The 18477-nt window shown below is 34.8% G+C and overlaps 1 protein-coding gene across 1 annotated transcript in view; it reads left to right on the top strand.

Annotated features, from left to right (window-relative positions):
* Positions 1 to 18477, top strand: part of ABCC9 (ATP-binding cassette, sub-family C (CFTR/MRP), member 9) — a 133175-nt gene that overhangs the window by 27319 nt on the left and 87379 nt on the right. The window contains exons 6-13 of the mRNA XM_008581481.1: positions 1902 to 2068; positions 3097 to 3339; positions 6292 to 6444; positions 6967 to 7122; positions 8998 to 9132; positions 11302 to 11464; positions 15469 to 15509; positions 16438 to 16580. Coding sequence (XP_008579703.1) covers positions 1902 to 2068; positions 3097 to 3339; positions 6292 to 6444; positions 6967 to 7122; positions 8998 to 9132; positions 11302 to 11464; positions 15469 to 15509; positions 16438 to 16580 — 1201 coding nt within the window. The remainder of the gene's footprint in view (positions 1 to 1901; positions 2069 to 3096; positions 3340 to 6291; positions 6445 to 6966; positions 7123 to 8997; positions 9133 to 11301; positions 11465 to 15468; positions 15510 to 16437; positions 16581 to 18477) is intronic.

Below are 18477 nucleotides of genomic sequence, written 5' to 3'. Positions count from 1 at the left end.
AGGGTTTCTGCTATCTCTCTCAGATTTTCTTTATTTTTTAATTTCTTTTCTTTTTTTTTTTTTTTTTTAATCTGTCTGGGTTATTTCAAAAAGACCATTTTCAAGATCAGCAATTCTTTCTTCTCCTTGCTCTAACCTGCTGCTTAAGCTCTCAATTGTGTTTTTTATTTCATTAAATGAATTCTTCAGTTCCAGGAGTTATGCTACATTCATTTTTAAGGTATTAATCTCTTTGTAAGTTTCTTCTTTTATATCCTGAATACTTTTCATCATTTCATTGTATTGTCTAACTGAGTCCTCTACTGTCTCCTTGAGGTTCCTTAAGATTGTTGCTTAGAATTCCTTTTCAGTCATTTCAAGTATTTCCTGCTCTATGGGGTCTGGTACTTGAGGATTACTGTATTCCTTTGGTGGTGTCATATTTTCTTGTTTTTTTGTATTTGTAGTATCTTTATGTTGGTGTCTGGTCATCTGGTAGAGCAGTTGCTTCTTCTCTTACTCTGGAGTGGGATTTGAGGAGAGAGACTTCCTCCTCTTTTTAAAGACACTGCTGGTGACTCTCCTTGTGTCAATGCAGTTGAGCAGTCAGTGGGCTGCCTGCACAGTGGCTGTGGCTGTGCTTTGGTGGCAGGCCACCTTTGTGGCTGCATTGGCTATGGCTTTGGTAGACCACTGTTCAGAAATGGTGTTTGCAGCAGGGGCAGAGGCTGTGGTCCTTGGGCATGCTCCTGCCTTCTGTCAGGCAGGGGATGTCAGCTGTTCTAAAAGTCTTCTTTATTTCTAACAATACTCTTTGTCTTGAAGTCTACTTTGTTTGATAATAATATAGCCACTCTGTTTTTTTTATGCTACTATTTTCATTGTATATCTTTTACCATCTGCTTATATTCAATCTACTGTTTCTAATATTTAAGGTGAATCTCTCTAAGTAACATATGATTTGGTCCATTTTTTTCCTTTATCCATTCTGATCATTTCTGTTTCATAAGCTAAAATAAGATATATGTTCATTCACATGCCAATGTTCAGTTATTTTTGACTAAAAATAGTTGTGATCATCCTTAACCTTTCTGGCTCTGATAAGTGTTGTCCAAACAGGATTTTGTGCTTTCAGTTTCTTCTTTCTTATGCCATAATCATTTGTACTGACTTTTATTCAAAGTACAAAGTACACTGAATCGTTGCCAACAGATTTCTAGAAAAGTCTCTGCTACCATCTCATATTTGCTTCAAAGTGCTGGCGGTGGTTATGAGACTGTGTAGATCCCTGCCTTCCTGACCTGACTACTTGAGTCTGTGTTTGGTCTGTAGTATCACTGTGCTCTGTGGATGGGTGTGGTGTTTTAAACCATTTGGGTTTGAAGAGTCACTTAGTACTTGAATGCTGATCTATAAAGCAGAACCCCTATTACATAGCTACGTGAATTCCATAATAACTCCTAAGTAATACCATCAGACATACCCCCGGGAGCTGCAACACACCAACCCATTGGATGGATTACACAGATACCAGCTTGTGAATTCTTCATATAATCAGGGCTCTTAAAAAACAAGACCAGAAGATAAAGCCACTTTTAAAATCAGCAGAATTGCCCATAAATTCTGAAGAGATTATTCTGATTTACATGTCTCCTTACATCTTCCCATCTATCACATATGAGTAGAGCAGAAGCACTCAACATTTTTAAGTTATTATCACATTTTCAATTCAAAATTCCACAAGTACACTAAAACGCATATGTTCTTTTTTTATCAATTAAAACTATGTGGAAATAGCATACTTAAAATTGCCTTTGTTATTAAAAAGTACTATATGAGGATTTATATTGAAATGTTAGTGAAGTTTAAGAAAATACCAGGGAAAGGATGCATCTTTTTCTCTTTTCCTTTTATTTTTCCAGCCTTGTTCCTGTATTGGGTGATGGCCTTTATTACAAAGACAATAAAATTGGTTAAGTACTGGCAGTCTGGTTGGGGAGTATCAGACCTGCGTTTCTGCATCACAGGCATGATGGTCATCTTGAATGGGCTCCTGATGGCTGTGGAGGTCAATGTCATTCGGGTCAGGGTAGGTATCTAATGATTAGTTTCTGGTTAGTACTTGTATTCAAGGCCCCAATATTAAAGATTATAGTCATCCAGGAATCATCAGCATTCAAGAGAATGAACAAATGTATTTGATCTATATGTGTAAATGTAAAGTTGAACTCATCACTAAGCTTCAGGCAGTTAACATTTCAGAAATCTTAGTATGACCATAGAATCTATTCATTCATTCATGCATATTGGTGGATCAAGTGCCTGCTATGTGTCAAACATTATGCTCAATTCTTATTACTGAAGAAATTGTTTTTGGCAGGAAGTTCCATTAACCATGATTGGTCCAAAGCATATTTGGTTAAGCAAAATATGGCATTCCCAGAAATTTAGAACTAAAAAGGTCATCTAATCCACTTGGATCATTTCATGGATGAAGAGACTTCTGTAGAGATAACTTTAACTGTGTATCCAATGTAATATGGTCAAGACCCATAGCTGATCTGTAATTACAAATCTTTTGTACTTCCTACCACATAATGCTGTCAGATGTGTTGTGTGAGATACTAATGACTGATTTTTCAGTATTCATTTTCTATCAAAGAACTTTGAATTTGCTCTATGAATGGAAAGATATATGCTGCAACAAATGTGGGGAACAATCAGTTAACATCACCCAGACCACAAATCAATAGAGTGGCTCAACAATGGTGTCGATAACGTATTTTAAAATCTAAAAAATGTAAAAATCTTCACTTAGTTGACCCTATCACAGGATATCATGAAAAACTGGTTCTTAATAACAGCAATCTTTTAAAAGGTTAATTGATTTTTTGGAATGACCCCAAGCGGATTAAATGTGAAATTCTGTCATTTAAGTAGTTAATCTAGTCACAACAAAAGAGAAATATTTTTGAAGACTATTTCTGAAAGGAGTGGAAGGAGGCATTAAAATATAAATTTTGTCCACCTGAAATGGAAATGTAGAAAAGGTTGAAATTTTATTTTTAATACATGGGAAAAAAGTGGGCTAATACTGTGGAATTTTTCTTGTCACAGAGATATGTGTTCTTCATGAATCCCCAGAAAGTAAAGCCTCCTGAAGACCTCCAAGATCTGGGTGTGAGATTTCTTCAGCCGTTTGTGAATTTACTGTCAAAAGCAACATACTGGTGGATGAACACACTTATCATATCTGCTCATAAAAAGCCTATTGATTTAAAGGCAATTGGAAAGTTGCCAATAGCAATGAGGGCAGTAACAAATTATGTTTGCCTGAAAGATGCATATGAAGAACAAAAGGTAATTTAGTACCTGTTTTCCATGTCCATAATTGTGGAGAATAAGCCTATTAAATATAAAGGTACAAAGCTTAAATAATATCTATAGTTAAGTAAGAGCAGATTTCCTGCATCTATCTTCCCCAGTAGTTTTGAGCCATGTTAATTGGGCCACTGAGAAAAGACCCGAAGAGCCAATGGATTATAGCTATGTTGGGTTAGTTGCCCAGTCAATACATGAGTAAGGCTAGAGAGAACATGGTCTTTTCTCCGGGACATGTCGCCAAGTGGAAAGTAAGAATTAAGTTCAATGATCATGTATGACTAATCCGTGTTACCATACAATATTAATAATTCATGGAATTTTTATTGTCTTTTCTCAAGCATCATGTGAATAATTGTATTATACATGTAAAATAGATCATATTCATTAATAACCACTTTTAAGAAATTGAAATTCTTAATTCTTAAATTATTGACTAAAATTTGGATTCTGTGGGTCAAATTTGGGAGATTAAATCAAATTAAGGGGTGCCATGTACCTACTCCATGTATTATCTCATATGTTTTCTAAAATTGGTTCCTCTAGTACTTTCTTTGAGTATTGACAATTGCTTTAAAATTTTTAAAGAGCAAAGTTTTGGAATATTTTCAGTTTGTCTAGTTATCATTCTGAATAGTCAAGAGTGCTGTCCATAGTGACAGATGTTTTATATTGCAATCATGTACAAATATTAGGGCAATTAAAAATATTAGTATTCACAACAACAATGGAAGAGAATAGGGTATGGTGAATCAGTTAAAGAATTTTTGTCTGTTCTAAATCAAGATCAACAAAGCATTTATGGTAAATGGTGAAAATGACCTCTGTGTTGTGTCATAAATGTGTGTTATGAAATTAATATTGCAGGAAATGGTTACTATAAATGAATCTGAGTCATTTCTCTGGTTTCACCTCTGAGAAAAGTATTGCATAATATTTTTCAAACTTCTCTGCTAAAAGTAAAGATTTACAATATACCCTAAAGTTTTCTGCATGCTCTTCACAACAGAGATCAGCTTGAATTTGGTGTGTTAAGGTCTTTTATCAGTAAACTTTAGAACATAATTAAATTGTTCATTTTAACAGGAAATTAAATATGAAGTACATTTGACCTTTATGTCATTGAGTTGGTTTCCTTGCCACAATGGAATATGCCATTCTTCAGTTTGCATTTATTTGAGGAATACCTAGGAGACACAACTCTACCATAATTTAAAAATTATTGGGATCAGCTTGAATTTGGTGTGTTAAGGTCTTTTATCAGTAAACTTTAGAACATAATTAAATTATTCATTTTAACAGGAAATTAAATATGAAGTACATTTGACCTTTATGTCATTGAGTTGGTTTCCTTGCCACAATGGAATATGCTATTCTTCAGTTTGCATTTATTTGAGGAATACCTAGGAGACACAACTCTACCATAATTTAAAAATTATTGTCTACCATTCATGGAGATGGGAAATACCTAGAGGAAAACCAACTTGAAGTTGGGATGATCTGTTTTGTTTAGCTTGTAGTAATTTGATAGGTATATCTCTTGAGGTCTGGTAACTCCAGAAATCACGACCAGTCAGTTAATAACCTTGATCTTTGTACTGTACTATTTTCTTTTCCATACAATATTAATTTGGTAATTTTCATGACATATATACATTTTCCAAATCAAAAGGAATTAAAATGAATTAGGCCTTAAGAATTTTGTGTCCTCTTTTGACAACTAAAAATAATAATGGAGTCTTAGAAAAACTGTCCTGTTTATGGATATGCTTATCTTTCCAGGTTGTAAGCTCATTAAAACAATGTGAGTGTGAACTGTTTATACTTGTGCCCACAATGCTTAGCTCAGATCCTTGCACACTTTAGTGTTCAATTATTATTGAGGTGAACCAGATATTCTCACCATTGGATACACTTTGGGGATGTTTTGTTCCTACTAACATTGGATACACTTTGGGGATGTTTTGTTTCTACTAATTTGATTACATACAAATAGCTAAATTCTACCTAGTGTGCTTCTATTATTCTCCTCCCTTACACATATTATTCATGTGCTTTTCTAAAAAGGAACAGGACTTGCATATTCATATATATCCCCATGAAAGAAGGAGAATTTTACTAGGTCTAAATTATAAGAAAAAACAACAAATGTCCAACTTGACATAATAGTTAAGTGTTATCTTTTTCTCTCTTCTAACAAACAATGTTACCATATGCTAATGTTATAAACAAAAATCAATAAATTTATATATTCTTATGACTAATTCAGTCACTATCCCTACTAAAACAATACAAAGGATCTTCAAAAAGTTCATGGAAAGTTTTGTATTCTCTTTTAATTCCATTTTTCCATGAACTTTTTGAAGTAACCTCATATCTTAGAAGTTGCAGAGTGTCACGTGGGTACAGTCAGTAGCCAAATTACCTATTTTATAATTTGTAATTTATTCCATCAATATAAATTAAGATATATGAAAATCAGAAAAGTCAACTATGTAGAATTATTTCAAACTAATAAGGCTTCAGAAATTGTATTTTTGTTCCATTGGTCTTTGGTCTTGCTGGCCAGCTATCAGTTTTGTGGGGTTTTTTTTTTTTTTACTACTTCCCATTTAATTAAGGTAGAATATATCTTTTCAGGAAATGCATAATTTTTTTAAAATTAAAATTTACTTTTTTTCTACAATTGGGCATTTTCAGCAATGTTAATAATCAATTTATGATTTTAGGCATTTAACTGGTTTTATATTTGTACCTGCGGACATTATGGGGAAAAGCCAAAATTGTTTTGCTTATAGGTCATTCCACTATTGTATTGCAAAGATGTCGAGTTTTATATTTAAAAATCATGTACTCTTTAAGAAACGCAAACCACACCTGATATATGAAAAGACTAGTTTTAATTTGTCTCTTTCTTTCTTTTGGGACAAGATTTCAGAAACCCTCTCATCAAAGGAATTTCTTGAAAATGCTTATGTTCTAGCAGTTCTTCTCTTCTTGGCTCTTATTCTGCAAAGAACTTTTTTGCAGGCTTCCTACTATGTAACCATAGAGACTGGCATTAACCTCCGCGGAGCTCTGCTGGTATGTACAGGCTTTGAATGATCTTTGTTTCTTGAAAACACCACATACCATCCAGGGATAGGAATAGTAGTAGCTTCAGTTTTGCGTTTTCATTTCATTTTCACTTTAATATTACATCAACACCATTTCTAGGATATACTTAGTGAAACACAGTAGATCTAATTCATAAACCCATTAGATTAAAAATAACTTAAAAATAATATATTAAGAAAAATATTTTAAAATCTTTCATCCACTTATCTCTATTTCCAATTGTTCCAGAGCTTATATTTAAGTTGAATATATATTTTGATTACATCGCTAGAAAAAAATAAGTTTGTATTTCATTGAGGACTGAAAGTAACTATGCTAAAATGGAAATAGTAGTTGATTTAAGAAGATGGCCTTATAGGGTTTTTTTTTTTTACCTTTTTTCCAAAAAGTTTTAAAATGTTCGTTATTTTTTTTCAATGAAAATAAGTAATCATAGTGCTGATTTTAGGTTTAGAGCTTTAAGTACATTTTTTTTTTTTTCCCTTGCAGGCCATGATATACAATAAAATTCTTAGGCTGTCTACGTCTAACTTATCCATGGGTGAGATGACCCTGGGACAGATCAACAACTTGGTTGCCATTGAAACCAATCAACTCATGTGGTTCTTGTTCCTGTGTCCCAATCTATGGGCTATGCCTGTTCAGGTAGATGAATACATATAAGATTCTTGTTTGCAGAGGAAATAAAGCAAAGGGAGTTCAGTAAAGTTTATATTTTTTGAATGTGCTAATGTAGTTGTACCCTTTTTATAGACAAGGAAGCTGAGATTTGGAAATGTTCTGCATAGGTTAAGAAAGTGGGGTTTGGAATTATGCTGCTTGGGTGCAAATATCTGCTCTAACCCTCTTTTACACAAGTGCTTAACCCCTCAAAGATCAGTTTCTTTCACTGTAAAATAGGAATAATGATAGTATCTGCCTCATAGAGTTGTGGGAATCATCAAAATTGAGTAAGAACATTTCATGAGCACTCAGTAATTGTTAGGTAGTATTGCCCAAATTCATGCAAGTCACAGAGCCAAGGTTTAAACGTTTTCATTTTGGTAAACTCTCTTCTAGCATTTTTAAATTAGAGCAATTGTTTTAATCCATCCCACAGTTTCAATAGCTAGTATATTACAAAATGTTTAACTTTATAAGGTGGTAGGAACACTGACAAGCTGAAGGGCTATTTAGTTATTTCCTACATAAAATAGCATTTTAATAAAGACACGTGTTTTATTTCCCCATTGGGTAAGATGGCAAAAGAAATGTATTCTGTTTTTTTCTCACTGTGGTACTGGATATTTTTAATTATCTCAAGTTATGTGTCCTGTAGATGGAGTTTAAACTGTAGATCTCATTCGATGCAGTCTATCACCTATGTCCCTATGCGCCATAGTTATTGAAGTGCATAAAATAGTAAAGATATGCTAGATTTTTAATTTATTGTTTGCCTTTTCATTTTTTAATGGAAATCCATGTCAAATGAAAGTACGTATTATCCATAGTGCTTGGCTCAAAGTAAGATTTAAGATATGTTTTGTCTTACTTTGTCAAAATGTACTTAAACACAGGTGAATTAGGTAGCTGCCTATGTGGTATACTTACAGTGCACTGAGAATCCCAGGCTGCCACTGAATGACTGCATCCCAGGTGACCTTGAGGAAATTTCTGTTTTGGAATGCCTAAACTGCCTAATTGGTTGGGTAGTAAACATGTGTCCTTGTGCCTGGAAAGCTACTATTAAACTGTTGTCATTGGCATCTTGGCATACATTATATGCTTGAACTATATAGGTACAGTTCATTAGTTGACATTTGAGTCATGATAATTTGAGCTCCTGGAAAAAAATTTTCAGGAAGAGATGTAGCAGAGTCAAATCCTGAGTATTTAAAGGAAGGAGAAGAAAGTGGCAAACCAGAAAGGGAAGCCCTAAACCGTTCAGCCTTGAGTTTTGGGAAATAAATTTTAAAAGGGGAAGTGAGGTGATATGGAGGACCGGCTTTAGCTTCTTGACGGTTTTAGTTAGGCTTAGGCTTCTTGTCATGAAGTGACTTCTGGGGTCGTTAAGGTGAGGAGCATCATTCCTTTAGTCCACACGTAACCAACCTGTGCTCACATTATAATGTTGCCCCTGCCTTCCATCCTCCCAGCCTCGAAAAGCTAGTGGAATTCCAAAAGAATATAGACTGTCAAATTTATGGTGGGTGACAGCATTTTTCAGAAAAGTTTTATGTCCTTTTAAAAATTTGAAGACTACCTTAGAAAGTTGGACGAATCATGGGACCACACTGCAACTTCATGCAATAAATTGGTTTGGCACCAGTTGCACTGGTCATCATACTAAAAATAAAGCCCTATTACTAGCCTTCCCCAAATAAATCATACTAAAACCCAGCTGTCATGGTTGAGTTGACTTTAAAATAAACTTAATTTAATAATTAAGAAATAGCACATTTTTACTAAAAACTATTTCCTTTCATGCAGTGGCTCTCACACCCCCATTCGATTTCCCTTTCCATGTGTTTTTCTTCCTAGATCATAATGGGAGTGATTCTGCTCTATAATTTACTTGGATCAAGTGCATTGGTTGGTGCAGCTGTCATTGTGCTCCTTGCGCCAATTCAGTACTTCATCGCTACGAAGTTGGCAGAAGCTCAGAAGAGCACTCTCGTAAGTAACATCTCTTGGAAACTTTATTAGGAAAATCTAGTAGTGTTGTTTTATTTTTGTAATACAGGAAATTAAAGCATACCACTCAGGATAATTTGGAAATCATTCTATTTCATTTTAATTATTAGGCAGAAAATATATATTTTCTGTGTTGCAAAAACAATTTTTTAAAGTGGATTAAAAATTTAGGACTTGATCTGAGACTCAAAATACCAGAATCACAATTCCTGAGGTTTTTTATTTTTATTTTTTTAATTTTTTATTTTTATTTTTTTATTTTATTTTATTTTTTTTATTTTGTCAATATACAATGTAGTTAGTTATTGTGTCCCATCACCAAAGCCTCCCTCCCTCCTCCCTCTCCCCCCTCCCACCCAGATGTGTCCCCTCCATTTTCTCCTTGTAAGAGCTTCAAAAAAAAAAAAAAAGTTGAGGTTGTTAAATCTTCCTCTCCCCCCCCGGTTTTTTGTTGTTGTTGTTGTTGTTGCTGTTTGTTTGTTTTTGTGTGAGTGTGTGTGTGTGTATGTGTCATCGGATGAGTGGATACGGAAAATGTGGTATATCTACACAATGGAATACTACTCAGCTATAAAAACGAATGAGGTTTTTAAGTGCCATAAAGTGATGGGGCTTTGGATCTTCTTCTTAAGTCGCTTGTCTAAAGAATACTCTTAAGTGTACTTTGAGACCACTGGATGTCAGTTATTGACATGAAAGAAATGGATCCAGCGGCATGTGAATGTCAGGTTAGGTGCTTCTGAAATTAAATTTCCCTAGGGTAGATTCAGACCACGTGATGGCCTATGGAGTCACATTGAAGTATTTCATTGACAGCTGCTGTGTCTGAATATGTTCATGGTTGACTTGGCAAGCAAGAAAAAGCCCAATTTTTGACCCTTTCTGTCTTCAATTTGCCATGAAATCATTTTATTTGAGCAAGAATTGGCTTCTTTTAAAGAAGTATTTGCAAATAATAAAATTGTTGACAGCATGTTTAGATAAAGTTTGATTAAATATGAGCAAGGCTGTCTGTAAATCAGGCATGAAATGTAGAGATGCTTCCACTAATGGAATTGTTGCTGAAGTTGGTGTTTCCATTGTGACAAGCAAGTTGTGTGTCACGCTAGTGGTTTTTATCACTTATTTTCCTGCTGCTTCTGATGAGGTTACTTATTATTTCTGTCTGAGATGTCTACCCTTTTTACTCCAGCACACAAATACAGAAAGGTGTGGAAGAGGGGTATCAGCAGAGGATGGCTGTCCTCAAACATCTTTCTTTCCTTTAGCCATTCATACCATATTTATTCACTCATTTAACAGTCATTTGGTAGGCATGTCAGACCCTGTAGAGACAAAAAGATGAACCAAAAAAACGGGCCATTTGCTACTTTTGTTTTCCCCTATCTGCCCTTTGATCACTCAGGTACCCCTTTGATAGTTAACAGGTCATATTTTACCGTGCTACTAATTCTAATATAATATTTGGTGGTAGAAGAAGCTAAAACAGCTGACTACATTGAGGCTTTTGTATCTGCTACAAATCTTTCTACAGTTAACCCAAGTTGCTAATAATCAGTAAATCTAATTTAGGCTTAGACAAGAGCTTACAAAGAAGTACATAGAAATCTCTTGAAGTTAAAGATAATAGGCTTGGTTTCAATCACTGTTCTGTGAAGATGTAATGTGATTGTACCTAACGCTGTCCCCTCACATTCCCAGCTAAGAAGCAAACGGGCTTTTTAAAATTCATTGTTTTTCTTCTTCTAAATATGAGTGATATTGTTGACGGGAGAATAAAATGATTTGGATATTAGAAAGAGCCATTGGAAATCTTTTTATCATTTCTTTAAATTTATGTCTATATTATCTGCAGAAAATGAAGTATCTGCAGGAAATATGTGAAACTGAAGAAACTGCTTTTACGTAAACCAAAGCAACAAACAGAGACACAAATTTTTAGGTGGAAAGAAATTTTGAGGACATCTCATTAAACTCTTCATTTTAAATGGAGGAGATTGAAGCACAGAGTTTAGCTACTTCTCCTGAAAATTTCACAGACTAATTATTAGAAACCAATATCTTTTCAATCCCTGTTCATTACATGATCCTGCCTTTCTGATTTACTTGGATGCAGCCTGCATTATTTTTTTTTATTCCTTTGTTTTATAGGATTATTCCACTGAGAGACTGAAGAAAACAAATGAAATATTGAAAGGCATCAAACTTCTAAAGTTGTATGCCTGGGAGCACATTTTCTGCAAAAGCGTGGAGGAAACAAGAATGAAAGAACTATCCAGTCTCAAAACCTTTGCACTTTATACATCACTCTCCAGTAAGTTCTTGTTGCTCTAAGAACAGGTGATGTTAAGAGCAATGAAAAAACGCAGTCTATTCAGTGTAGAATGTGATCAGTGAAGCATTGTAGTCATTCAGGGAAGCCCATCTATTTCTAGACATGAGCCATCCAATAGCCACCAGCCACATGAGGCTGTTTACATTTAAATGAATGACCAGCGTAAGTACAGGTTTAGAGTCAAGCAGACCTGAGTTTGATTCCTTGTAAGATGTGTGCCCTTGCCCTGTGTACTTTACAAACTGAAATCCTTGGTTTCTTCATTTGTAAAATGAAGACAGTGATGATGGTAGCACCTGTAATTGAAACCCCTCTTATCAGTTACAATTGGGATGGGTAGTTGTTTTTCTGTAAAAAAATTTGTTTATTTAAATGGATTTGACTGCATTACTATTGATCTTCTATTCCCAAAGATCCTTTAAAATTATCTGCAGGTTTTTTTACCTGTCTTTTTGGAAGCTTATGATATTACATTTTCTTGAAGATTGTACTTGAAATGCCACTTTTGAAAATCGAGGAGAAAAAAATATTAGTTTCAGATGAAAGAACCCAAACCACACTGACATACAACCCTCTTTTCCAATACATTTGAAGATTTTTAGCTGTGGAGCACTTTTATCCTCAAATCTAATTTTTGTTTTTTTTTTTCTCCAAGTGTGACACTATGTACTCTCAAGAATAATGTGTTTATGTTAGTACAATTTACATGACCTGAGCCAAACTGTTCCCAGTAATCTGTGATTTGTGTGTCAGTTTTGCTCATCTCTATTGTTCCCAAGACCTTTAACAACGTAAAGTTTTGGAGGTTTATGTATTCTTTCCTCTTAAATTATAAACTACTTTAGATCTTAGAGATTATAAACACTTCTTTTGTGAAATAGATTTAGTGAAATATTTGGCTTATATAGACCATTTAGTCCAGCCCTAATGCTTGATGCATTAGAAATGAAATTGGAAAGAGTTTCATTTTCCAGCTGTGTACCACTGTGATATGGTGTCAAAATGCTACAAGACAGAATGATAGAGATCAGCTAGCTTATGTAATAGTCCTTTAAGCTGGTGGCCTCTTTAAGATATCCTTTTCTGCAGTGGGCTGTAACTCTCATGGGGAGGATGGAACCAGCCATAAATAATATTATAAAAATAATAACGTCAACAACAAAATAGATTGAGAGTTTACTGAGCCAATTATTGCCCTAAGTGGCTTTACGTAGATCATCTTATTTAATCCTCACAGCAACCCAGTGATTTAGATTCTATAATAAACTCCACTTTAGAAATTCAAAGATTGAGGTATAAAGAGCTTTAAGTAACTTGAACTTCATCCAAATCACCCAGCTATTAAATGGTGGGAGTGAGATGTTAACCCAGACGGTCTTTCTCCAGAACTGAAAATTGGGTTGGTATTTTGAAAGTCAGGTATCACAGGAGAGAGGGCAGAGGAGGCAGTACTAGGGGAGATTGATAAGAAGTCATGCAGGTGAAAATGCGTGACTGTATGTTCATGTGAGGCAGGAATTCTTGAGTCAATGGAGTAAAATACCAGTTGGACCACTTTGTTGAATGACTGGTTAAGTACAGTGTTCTTAATGGCTAAGGGCTTGGACTATGTGAGCTGAACAGAGCTGGCTGTAAATCCTGGCTCTGCCACTTTGTTGTGGTGTGGCCTTGAGCAAGTTCCTTAAACCCTCCTAGCCTCAGTTTCCTTATCAGTAACATGGGATAATAATAATATCTACCATGCAGAATCATAATGAAGATTAAAGTGGATAATGAATGATAGAAATGTTTATTGGGTGCACACTCTATTGTGGGCACCTTGTCAAATGCTTAAAACACATGGTAAATGATCTAGTGCTCTATAACCTCTGTCCCTCCATTTTCTTATCTAAAAATTGGTGTAATAACAATACCTTTTTCACGTTATGTTGTAAGAGTCCAATGAGACAGTGAATGTGATACAGCTTAGTAAATGTTAAAATATTTTATGAATAATATTTGTAGAGCACCATGCAAAAATCGAAAAAGAAAAAAGAGAAAAAGAAAAAGAAAAAAAAAATCAACTGTATAGGACAGTAGTTATTCTTGGGTCTTAGAGGGCAAGCTGACCTGAGATGAAATCCTGGCTCAGCAACTTGTCAGTTGTACAACTTTTTTGAGTTGCTTGGTGAAGCCTTAGTTTCCTGGTCAGTAAACAGGGATGTATTAATAGTACCTTGGGAAATTAAATAAGGTAATATATGTAAAGTGTTTAGAAAAGCACAAGAAATGTAAAAGTACTCAATAGTATCTGCAAATATTAAAAAGCAATGTTAAACAGAACAAATACTAGTAGAACTAAAGATCCATTTCTACTTTTATGAATCAGCATTCTTACGACTTGAGATGATATTTGAGGGGAAAAGAAATTCTGTTAAACAATTTCTAGTCTCCATTGTCAAATGGTCATATGCTGTTTGTGGGTTTAATTCACTGGTAAAGGCAAGACACTTTTATTTTCTTTCTTCACCTTGACAGAGATTTATGTGAAGAATTAGACAGGACGTGAGGCTTTTGGTTGTAATCCAATTTCTATCACCTAGTTTGGATTCTTGCATGTTACCCTTTAAACTATTTCCTCCTTATTGTGTAGGTTATTGCAATCATTAAAGATGAGGATGTATGGAAAATGCTAATGTCTGACCTCAATAACCGTGCGTTGTTGAGTAGCAGCAAAACAGAGTGGTGCCGAGCACAGACTGAGGAGCCAGACCGCCTGGGTTTGCACCCAGCTGTGCGGCCTTGAGCTTGTCATTCTCATCTTTATAATGGGGTAGTAAGAGTAACTGCTACCTGTACTGATGCAGATTGATTTATGGATCATTTTTAATAAAATGGCAGTAGTTGTTCTCTTTCTTCCTTAAGAGGAGATTAGTTAAAGATGCAGAAAGCAAATTAATGATAAACAATGATGAGGGTGAAAGAACAAAATACACTTCGAAAACAGGAGGACAGTAGCTAGAGAAAGAAGACCGGGGCAGAACCTCCTCTTCTATGCTGTTTTCACACTCACTTTGGATTCTCAGTACTGTACAAGAACGTGTATTTGATAAGCAAGTCACGTCTGAACCTGCACAATCTCATTCTATTTTAAGTACAGTGGGAGGGACTGTTCGTGAAGGAGACGATTTTTTAAATGGGGTTCCTGTACTGTCAGGAAAACTAGGTTCTAGCGCTCACTGCCATTGCCTGGCTCTGTCACCAACAATTCACTTAATCTTTTGGGCCCTTGGTTCCAAAATTCGTAAAATTCATAAAATTTTATGGTTTATGAACAATATAACTGTAAATCATCAATTTGGGTTTTGTTTTTACTATGACTTCCAAACTCTAATATTTTAGCCTAAAATATGAGTGTTCCTTGTTTCAGCTATGCATATCACACTCATCAAATGATAGCGAAATACACTCCTGGAGAGAAATTTAAACAAACAGAAGGCCCAGGATATGGAATTATTTATTAGCTGAAAGGTCTATAAGTGAAAATTAATATACTGCTGGAAAGAGAACTTGAAGTAATATCAAATTCTTGTTTTTAATCTGTATAATAACCCAATTTTCATATTTTTAAACTAATCTAGTGGACCAAACAAAATATAAACTATAAATCCTCTCAAGAATGCACATTTGTTAAGTTCTAATAATTTGCATCATTAAATGGTTATTTTATCTGAATTGTATTGTTTGTAACGTTTCATAAGAAAAAATAATTTCCCCATGAATGAAAACAATTTCTGGTTAAGATTAATGTGTGGGAGCTCATAGAACTGCAGACAAGGAATATCAACTGGGGAGTGTTTATGGACCCCAGGCGAAATGTTATTTAATCCACTTTGTCCTTCCTGTTTTCAAGGAAAGTTAAAGTAATAATATATGATTAATTAAAGTTACTGAAGATGTTTTTACAGTTCAATGAAACTAATGTATTTTATTTCTTTCCATAGTCTTCATGAACGCAGCAATTCCCATAGCAGCCGTGCTTGCTGTAAGACACTTCTTCTTGCTTCTAGAAGTAGAATGAAGTCAGTGATATAAGTAATTTATGAACAAGAATGTATGGGTAGTAATATATATTACCTCACTGCAGCTGCTTCCCTCGTTGCAGTCTCCCGTTGCAATGGTTCTAATCCAGGGTTTCTCAGTTGCGACACTGGGCATTTTGATCCAGATAATTCATTGTTATAGAGGGCTGTCCCCTGCATTAGGGTGTTTAGCAGCATCCCTGGCTTCTACTGCCTAGATGCCAGTAGCACCCCCAGTCATAAAAATCAAAAATATCCCCAGACATTGCCAAATGTCCCCTGGCAAACAAAATTAACAGTGGTTGAGAACTAACTGTTCTAATCTCGATGACCTGGTTCCCAGACATTCTTATAACAAAGTGGTGCTAGATCAACAACCAGAAAATGTTAAATAATTACATTATATTTTACACTAAAATGACAATCCCAGCAACAAATATTGTTTTTAGAAATGTAGATAGTTCTTCATTGGACACCAGTGCTGAGAGATTTAGTAAAGATCCACAATAGGGACCCTGAAACAACAGAATGTTCTCTTTTCTCTTAGGGTATTTAGCACTGGTTGGAAAGATCTTGACTGGTTGTTAAGAACGTGAGTTCTCCACTCAGTTAATCCCCCTGCTCAGTAACTTGACAGAGGTCAGGTTTCTTAGTCTGTAAATAGAATCTGTCCTGACTTTCTCACAAGTTAACCATTAGCACAACATGGAAACCATTGAGTACTCACCAATAGCAAGTATTGTTTAAGTTAAGGAGTTTTGGATAAAGTAATTGTTCTCATGGTTGCAATAGACATATTGGCATAGCAGAATATGTTAGTTTGTAAAATTGAATGTAAGCACGTGTGAAACTTTCTCCAGCTTTCTCTAAAGCAATCCTTACTTCGCACAGACGTTTGTAACCCACGCATATGCCAGCGGGAACAATCTGAAACCTGCCGAGGCCTTTGCTTCACTGTCTCTCTTTCATATCCTGGTCACACCACTGTTCCTGCTCTCCACAGTGGTCAGATTTGCAGTCAAAGCCATCATAAGGTAGGCCCTGAAATATCCGGAATTCTTTGCTTATTTATTAAAGAAATAATGTATGCTCATGGTAGTAAATTTGAAAAAGTATAAAGAACATTAAAATCACTGCCCAGAGATAATCATTGTTAAAAGTTTGGTATGCTACCTTTCAGTCTTTTAATTATTTCGTATAAAAATAATTATTTTATAATAAAAATTTTGAATTTATGTAACTTTTGACTCCTTATTTCACTTATTGTTTTTATTATTTTCCTCTCATTAAAGTCTTATATTACATGATGTTTACTAGCTATGTGATATTCCATTGTTTGAAAGTATTCTAATTTAATCAGTAATTACCTCTTAATTGTACATTTAGAATGTTTCTGTTTCCTCCATAACATAAATAACATTGAGGTAAAGATCTTTATTTATTTTTGAACTTTGGTGATTTTCTTAGGTCAAATTTCCAGAAGTGAGAATACTAGTTCTAATGCTATTCATATCTTTAAGGTCCCTGATGAATAGGGTTATGTTGCTTTCTACTGAAGTGGTGGTAGGTCAAACGCTATACACAATTTTAAGACTTTTTTGTGAATATGGCCATAATGTTTTCCATTAAAATTGTGCCAGTTTATATTTGTACCAATAATGACACAGAATGTTTACATCAACTGTTTTAATTTTAGTTTGTTTTTTTTTTTTGTCTTTTTCGTGACCGGTAAGGGGATCGCAACCCTTGGTGTGGTGTCGCCCGCACCACGCTCAGCCAGTGAGCGCACCGGCCAGTCCTATATAGGATCCGAACCCGCGGCGGGAGTGTCGCTGCGCTCCCAGCGCCGCACTCTCCCGAGTGCGCCATGGGGCCGGCCCTTAATTTTAGTTTGATCAGACCAAAAAATCCAGGTTTATAGTCTCTGAAAATGAAAAAAACTGTAAAACTGTTTGTATTGTGCTCATTTAAATATACTTTGATAGTGTTTTCAACCAGTGTAGACTTTATCTCGCTTATAATTTGCCATAATATACAGCTATAAAAATAGGTGTCATGTGGTAATGACCATTTCCCTACCTTATTCACTTACATTTATGTAAATATGTTACCAAACTATATTATACTACATCGTATATGTTATACTCTACCATGTCCTATCCTCTATTAGAAACAAGTCTTAAAGGAGTATTTTGCTTTTTGCTGTATGATCTTTATAAACCTTATAAAAGCTTGGCATGTTTCATAAACAGCCATTGTCATACTTTTATCTGGCCTTCAAAAAAATGTCAAGATATTCTAGTAATGAAGGAAAATTAGAAAATTGAGGCCTTAAATGTATGAAGTGTGATGCTGTTTTTGACAGCAATGCAGAACATCTCATAAGGTCTATTAAAATGAGATAATCTTCCTGATGTCTACGTATTACTAAGAAAACTAGTGTTTAATGTTCAAAAATACCACGATCTCCAGCTTTAGGCACCAGTTTACATTGGCCTAACAGTGGCTTGATACCAAATAACATTAAAATGCATATAAATTATCTTATTATAAACCAAGTTTTGACAGAATATGATAGCATCCTAACATAGTTTCAATCTTATTCTCTAATGTATGTCATTAATAACCAATTCTGGAACTGTTAGAGGTTAAAGCTTAGGCCCTGTGGCCTTATCTGCCTTCATTTTCTTTTCTTATTGTTCTGTCTTCTGAAACACTTGTGCAGATCACTGACTGCTTTTTGTAGCACCACTTCCAAATTAGGCAGTGCTCTGGAAGGGAAGCTACTTCAAACAATAAAATTGATAAATGGCCAGAGTCTGCTATTTTGGTCCTTATTTTCATTTTCTCCATTTAACAACTGTCCATTTCATGGTTGTGCTGTTAGGTGGAATTTTACTTTGTGTTACAAGTGGAACTAGAAAGTAGATG

This window comes from Galeopterus variegatus, unplaced genomic scaffold (assembly GCF_000696425.1).
Source record: "Galeopterus variegatus unplaced genomic scaffold, G_variegatus-3.0.2 Scaffold2362, whole genome shotgun sequence".
Lineage (NCBI taxonomy): Eukaryota > Metazoa > Chordata > Mammalia > Dermoptera > Cynocephalidae > Galeopterus > Galeopterus variegatus.
The sequence above is the reverse complement of the archived record's forward strand: the minus strand, read 5'-3'. Positions and strand labels throughout refer to the sequence as shown.